Source organism: Otolemur garnettii, unplaced genomic scaffold (genome assembly GCF_000181295.1).
Source record: "Otolemur garnettii isolate 467f Iridium unplaced genomic scaffold, OtoGar3 scaffold00170, whole genome shotgun sequence".
In the NCBI taxonomy this organism is placed as follows: domain Eukaryota; kingdom Metazoa; phylum Chordata; class Mammalia; order Primates; family Galagidae; genus Otolemur; species Otolemur garnettii.
Window position 1 is genome coordinate 964666 of NW_003852565.1, and position 7448 is coordinate 972113.

Here is a 7448-nt window from a genome sequence, read left to right on the forward strand (position 1 = left end):
AAAAAAAAAAAAAAAAGAAAGAAAAAAAAAAGCAAATTAATACATAAGATATAAAGTCACCATCCATTTTGGTAGCTGATAGTATTCCATGGTATACATATACCACGGCTTGTTAATCCATTCCAGATTGGTAGGCATTTAGGTTGTTTCCACAATTTGGCAATTGTAAATTGAGCTGCAATAAGCAGTCTAGTGCAAATGTCCTTATGATGAAGTGATTTTTTTTTTCTTCTGGGTAGATGACCAGTAATGGGATTGCAGGATCAAATGGGAGGTCTAGTTTGAATTCTTTGAGGATTCTCCATACTTCCTTCAAAAACGTTGTATTAGTTTGCAGTCCCACCAGCAGTGTAAAAGTATTCCCTTCTCTCTACATCCATGCCACCAGCATCTGCAGCTTTGAGTCTTTGTGATGTGAGCCATTCTCACTGGGGTTAGCTGTCATCTCAGGATGGTTTTGATTTGCATTTCTTTACAAATCAAAGAAGGGATGATGAGCATTTTTTAAAATGCTTGTTAGCCATTCATCTGTCTTTAGAGAAAGTTCTATTCATCTCACTTGCCCATTGATACAGGGGATTGTTGGCCTTTTGTTGTTGTTGTTGTTCTTGCTTAATTTGAGTTCTCTGTAGATTCTAGTTATCAAGCTTTTGTTTGAGCTCCCACAACACGTTCTATGAAGCAAACATCACCCTGATACCAAAACCAGGAAAAGAGCCAACTAAAAAGGAGAACCAGAGACCAATTTCACTAATGAATATAGATGTAAAAATTCTCAATATGTTGTTGGTTTCATTTCCTGGTTTTCTATTTGATACCAAATGTCTATGTCTCTATTTTTGTGTCAGTACTATGCTATCTTGACCACTATGGCCTTGCAGTACAACCTAAAATCTGGTATGGTGCTGCCCCAGCTTTGTTTTTATTACTAAGAACTGCTTTAACTATATGGGGTTTTTTCTGGTTCCATACAAAATGCAGAATCATTTTTTCCAAGTCTTGAAAATAGAATGTTGGCATTTTAATAGGGATGGCTTTGAATTGGTAGATTGCTCTGGGAAGAAGACATTTTAACAATGTTGATTATTCCCAGCCATGAGCATGGTATGTTCTTCCATTTGTTAAAGTCTAATCTTCAATAAGCCAAACAAGAACATCCACTGGGGGAAAGATTCCCTATTCAATAAATGGTGCTGGAAGAATTGGATATCCACATGTAAAAGATTGAAACTGGACCCGCACCTCTCTCCACTCACAAAAATTGATTCAAGTGGAAAAGGACTTAAATTTAAGGCATGAAATGATAAAAATCCTCAAAGAAAGAATAGGAAAAACACTGGAAGATATCAGCCTGGGGAAAGACTTTATGAAGAAGACTGCCATGGCAATAGCAACAACAGCAATAATAAACAAATGGGATGTAATTAAACTGAAAAGCTTCTGTACAGCCAAGGAGACAACAACCAAAGCAAATAGACAACTTACCCAATGGAAAAGGATATTTGCATATTTTGAATCAGACAAAAGCTTAATAACTAGTATCTATATAGAACTTAAATTAATCCACAAGAAAAAAACCAACAATCCCATACATCAATGGGGAAGAGAGATGAACAGAACCTTTTCTAAAGAAGACAGATGAATGACTAGCAAACACACGAAAAAATGCTCACCATCCCTAATTATTAGAGAAATGCAAATTAAAACCACCCTGAGATATCATCTAACCCCAGTGAGAATGGCCTATATCACAAAATCTCAAAACGGCAGCTGCTGGTGCAGTTGTGGAGAGAAAGGAACACTTTTACACTGCTGGTGGGACTGCAAACTAATACAACCTTTTTGGAAGGAAGTATGGAGAAAACTCAAAGAACTCAGCCTAGACCTCCTGTTTGATCCTGCAATTCCATTACTGGGCATCTATCCAGAAGGAAAAAAAAACCTTTTATTATAAAGACACTTGTATTAGACTATTTATCACAGCTCAATTTACAATCGCTAAAATGTGGAAATAGCCTAAATGCCCTTCAACCCAGGAATGGATTGGCAAGCTGTGGTATATGTATACCATGGAATACTATTCAGTCATTAAAAAAATGGAGATTTTGCAGCATTCGTACTAACCTGGATGGAGGTGGAACACATTATTCTTATGAAGCATCACAGGAATGGAGAAGTATGAATTCTCTGTATGCAACTTTGATATGAGGACAATTAATGACATGGTGGGGCATGGGGGAAGGGGAGAGCAGACAGAAGGAGGGAGGGGGTGAGGGTAAGGACAAGAAAAAAAAATAGTGACTAATTCTCACATAAACTGGATTTAATTTTGACTAAAGTACATTACTTAAACATTAATTTTTAATTCAACTTGTTAATATGTTGTTTAGAATACTGTGTCCTCATTTATAAGTGAAATATGTTTGTAATTTCCTTTTATAATATATTTTTTCCAATTTTAATATCAGGTGTATTCAGATGAAGTAGAATGACTTTGAAGTATTTCTCCTTTTTCTGTTGTCTTTAAGAGTTGGCATGATCTGTCTTTTGAAATTATCTTTTATCTTGATTTATAAATATTAGTTGTCTACTTTTTGAGACTTTGGCAAAAAAATAAGAAGTTAACTGATGACTCATACTGAACCTCAGAGTCAAAGCATTCTATAATAGACATACTTTTACTTGACAATGTGAATGTTACTTTTTTGCATTATTATTATGATTACTCAATATTTTGTTGCAGCAATTGTCTGATTTCTTTTCTGAATGCATGTATCTTCGTTCATTCTTTATGAGGTTTTTGTTTCTAGTCCTTATCTTAAACATTGTTATTGTTATGAAATTTTAAGCCTTTTTGATTTTGTGAAGGCAAAAATTGGAAACCAAATAAATACAATTTATATGTAAAAAAAAAAAAGGAATTATCTGTACATGACTAATAACTTACCTGGTTTAAAAGCATATACTGCATTCAAGCATATACTGTATACAAAATAAATAACTTATTTTGTAACTTTTAGAAGAGTTACACATAAAATAGAAATATAAATAAATGCTTGCATAGCACTCATTTAAAAAATAATTCTCAATATGTAAAGTTTTAAAATACTATTCCTTTTTCTGTTTTGGGGACAGAGTCTCACTCTTTTTTGCCCAGGCTAGAGTTTTATGGCATCATAGCTCATAGCAACCTCAGATTCTGGGCATAAGAGATCCTTCTGTCTCAGCCTCCTGAGAAGCTGGGACTACAGGCATGAACCACCATGCTTGGCCAGTGCTCCCCTTCTATCCTTTCAGTGTCCGTGGTGCCTGCTTTGAGTTCCCTGTTTCACCGATGTTATCTTTGCCTTTTATCTCTTTTGTCCCTTTGTCAGTCTTTCTAGAAGTGGGTTAACTTTATGGATATTTTAGCTCATTTTATTGATTTTCTCTACTGTTTTCCTGTTTTTAATTTCATGGATTTATGCTCTTATCTTTATTATTTAATTCCTTCTGCTTGTTTTATTTTTCCATTCTGTTTTTATTTCTGAAATTTCCATTTGGTTCTCCTTTATATCTTATATTTCTTTTCTGAAGAGTTTCTGTTTCTTCATTTGTTTCAATTGTGTTTGTGATTGCTTGCTGAAGACTTTTTATGATGACTGTTTTGAATTCCTTGTCATGTAACTTTAACACCTTATCACATCAGTGTTGGCACTGTTGATCATCTTTTCTCATTCAACTTAAAACATTGCTGGTTCTTAGGATGATGGGAGATTTTCCATCACATCCTTCACATCTTCAGTAATGTGTTATGACACATGGATCTCATGTAAGCCTTACATTTTTGCAGACCTCCTCTGACCCCATGCTAGTGGGGTAGGAGGCCATCTCCCCACTTTTTCTGGGTGGGATTGGAAGTCCAGGCTTCCCCGGTGCCTCTGTTGATGTCAGTATGTGGGGAAACCCCTTACTGCCAAGCAGGGTGGGAATGTGGGTCCTCAGCAGGTCCCTGTCCCTACCACATAGAGGGCAGGGGCATTTTTCTCTCCATGTGACCTTCAACTTGCTGACATTTAGGGGGAGGGAGTGAGGCCTTATTGCTTCTGAAAGGTGATAAAAGTCTTGGTGTCCTACTAGGTTTCCTTTGAAACCACCATACCCAAGGGAAAGAGGACCTCTCTCCCTCCAGATGAGGGAGAATTCTGGTATCCCCACGTGGTCCTCACTGACACTACAGGAGAGAAGGCAGGAGGGCTTGGAAGTCCTGGTTCCCGGCTTGGCTTTTGCCAAGGGGCTCGGGGTGGGCTACAACCTTAAAAAGTTTTTCCCTGTGGTATTTGACAGGAACAGCATAGTTATTATCTAGGAGTCTGTCTCCTCCTCTGCCTGTTTTTGTTTTGTTTGTCTACCATCCATTGACATTTCCCACTCTTTGGCTTCCAAGCACTAGGATGTCTGAGGGGAAACAAAAAGGATATTCACTGCCATGGCATTTTTCAGGGTTCTGAAGTCCTCAGCTGATGTGCTGTCAGCTCTCCAACTCCCTATATTTGTTTTATGCACTGCTTATTGGCTGCATTTAGCAGGGGGATAAGAAGAAATGCATTAATTTCATCTTGCTCCAGAACTAGAAACCTGTTATATTTGTATAGCTTTTAGTTTGAGAGTAAAATGGTTACATTCTCTCTTTTCCAACAAACCCTTCAAGTATTTGCATAGTTGAATTCCTTACCACTAAACACAATTCATGCCCCAACAAGGAGCATGTGGCTCACCCTTGTTGAGGGCTCATTATGTGGCCGGGCACTGTTCTCAGGGATTGGCAGGTGTGAACTCACACAGTCCTCATGTGTGTAGAGATTGTCACAGTGTCTAGACTTGGGAAGGAACTGTGTGTTTCTGATGGAGTCTGAACTCTGGCATCAGTGCCTGGGTGATGTGCCTTCTCAGGGGTGGGGGCATCCTGAGACACCAGTGATCTCACTTGGGAACAGAAATCCATCCAAACCCATCCATAAGGAGTTTCCTTCAGGCTTGGACTCCTCAGGGACAAGCTCTGCTTTTTGTGGGATCCACAGTTGGCAAGGCAGATTTGCTTCTGGAGCACAGTCTCAGAGCCCCAGCAGAGGCGTTCAACATCTTACCTGAGATTGACTTGTTCTACACAATCTGTCACAGCAGCACAAATGCTTGTCTCTATGAAGGCTGGCGATGATATTTGTGATGCCTGGAATTGATCAGACTCAGCCATGGGTTGTGTTTCTCCAGAATTCAATAAAAAAGGCTGACTTTTTACAAACATGTTTAGCTGTTTTCAAAACCAAGTTCACAAAGCTTTAAAAAATTGAAATCATTTTTCTGAAATCTGTTACATGTGCCTGCCCTCCCTCCCTCCCTCCCTCCCTCCCTCCCTTCCTTCCTTCCTTTCCTTCTTTCTTTCGTAAAATAAAAGGTGTTCAGAAGAGAAATGAAGATAATCCTCCTACCTTGCTGAAATGCCTGTGTCTACTGTAGAATTTAAGGCTATTTCACTCAGGTGTGTGGCTTCAGGCTCTCTCACGGCTCTGCAGAGAGACCTCTGCTCTTTCTGAGGGGCTTTTCCTCAAACACACAGCCAGGAAGGGAGATTGCCATGGGCCTCGTGATTGTCACACACAACGTTCTTGTTGATGGATTTCTTTCTTGAACTCTACCTTTCCCTGAAATTTTAAGCCTTTTGAAACCCAAACTGTAATCTGCGCAGGGACCTTTCTGAGTGACAAAGCAGAACTAAATAGTGGCTGCAGAGCTCAGATTCCAAATGCTGATGGGAATCTGTCAGTATCTGTAGGCCAGGGTATGAATTCACAGGAGCAAAGCACAACTGTCGTATTGGTGCTTACTTGGGCACACGTCTTCCACCTCTCCAGTGCCCAAGAGAATCCTAGTCTTCCCTCTTACCTCCTTTGAAAGACCTAGCCTTAGTTTCCAAACCTACTTCTTAAGCTCCCCACAGCTTTGAATATGAAGGATTTTGGGAGTCTGCAGGAATGTGACCTCTGTGGGAATTCCTCAGAGAAGGTGTATTGGAAGATGACACTGTTGCAGGAAACATCCAGAGATTTAGAGTAGCCCTGCACTCAACATTGACAGTGAGGAAAGGCTGGCCTGTTCATGCTGTGAATGGAGGCTGCAAACACCCTTTAACAATGGGAAAAATGCTGAACAGTTCTCACATGAAATTGCATCCAGTAGTGATGTTAGCAGAAGCATGCACCCATACGACCCAGGCTAAAACCAACTTCTGATTTCTAGGAATGAAAAGTGATGAACTTTGTGTGTATATGGAGATCCTAAGGCCATATTCTCTTAGAGTAACATGTTGTAAAAACCAGCCCGTATGGTGCTCCTAGATGCGCGATGTCATAACCGGTCTCCCTCTCTGCATTCCAGACTGGGCTTCCCGATGATGGTGGTGTCCTGTACCGTGGGGATGTGCTACCTGCTCATTGCTCACGTGGTGGTGGGCTGGGACTAGCAGATCCCCACTCACTGCCTGAAGACTAAGGGAAACTTGATCTTCCACAAACATCAGTCAGAAAACTACCCTGACACCACTCTTGGGAGGAAAATATGGTGCTCACTCTGGAGATGAGTCAGAGCAGAGCCACCCTGGGAAAGACCTTGGCTGCTCAGGCTCCTGCCCAAGTGGACGCTGGGAGATCTTGGCTTCTGCTGCCTGTTCTCTCTCCACAAGAACAAAACAGGAAAGACGAGATAACTCACTCAAGATTCCCCTACAGAAAAATAGGTATATTTCAAAGTACTTCTTGCTGTTCTATGTAGGAAAGGACACAGACCCGCCCATCACTGCTTGTTCTGCTTCAATGCCACTTCTCCTGGGGTGGCACACGCACGATTTCTCTTCATACAATCGCTTTTCATGCTAAAATAATCGGCCTTCAAACTGTATGCCCTCTACATAGAGACTGTTTCTGGGAAAAGGTACACTGCTTTTAAGGAAATATTTTCTGTATTAAAAAAATAAACTGTAAACTGTTTCTTGACAAATGTTTTTAGAATGTATTAGTTTCTTGGCTTTTTAATAGTTTATATGGTATCAACTTGCATTTTACCCATTTATATTTTTATGTCTGGAGTTTTTAAGTTATCTATTAGAAGTCCAGAAATTTGACTTGTGGAAAGATTACAGATGCCTTTAAAATAATGGTTTACATATTTAACAGCCTAAAGCAATGATTCTCTGTTTGGGGAGTGTCTATGCTATTTCCATCAATACACAAGTGCAGTAAATACCCTCTGCTTGGCTGGGCTTCTGAGACTCTGGCAGTTCTGTCAATGCTGTATTGTGGTTCTTTTCTGGAGAATTCCACATAGGACAGGAGTAATGAGAACAAAGGGCCTTGCTGGCTCTGCCTCCTTGTCCCTGGTGATGCCCAGAGGGACCTCTTCGGTTTTCAGCCTTC

At 40.0% G+C, this 7448-nt stretch overlaps 1 protein-coding gene across 1 annotated transcript in view; it reads left to right on the forward strand.

Moving 5' to 3' along the window:
- The window catches only part of OCA2 (OCA2 melanosomal transmembrane protein), a 358711-nt gene extending 352212 nt beyond the window's left edge, over window positions 1-6499 (forward strand). The window contains exon 23 of the mRNA XM_003800169.1: window positions 6415-6499. Within this exon, the coding sequence (XP_003800217.1) occupies window positions 6415-6499 (85 nt within the window). The remainder of the gene's footprint in view (window positions 1-6414) is intronic.
- The last annotated feature ends 949 nt before the right edge of the window (window positions 6500-7448 follow it).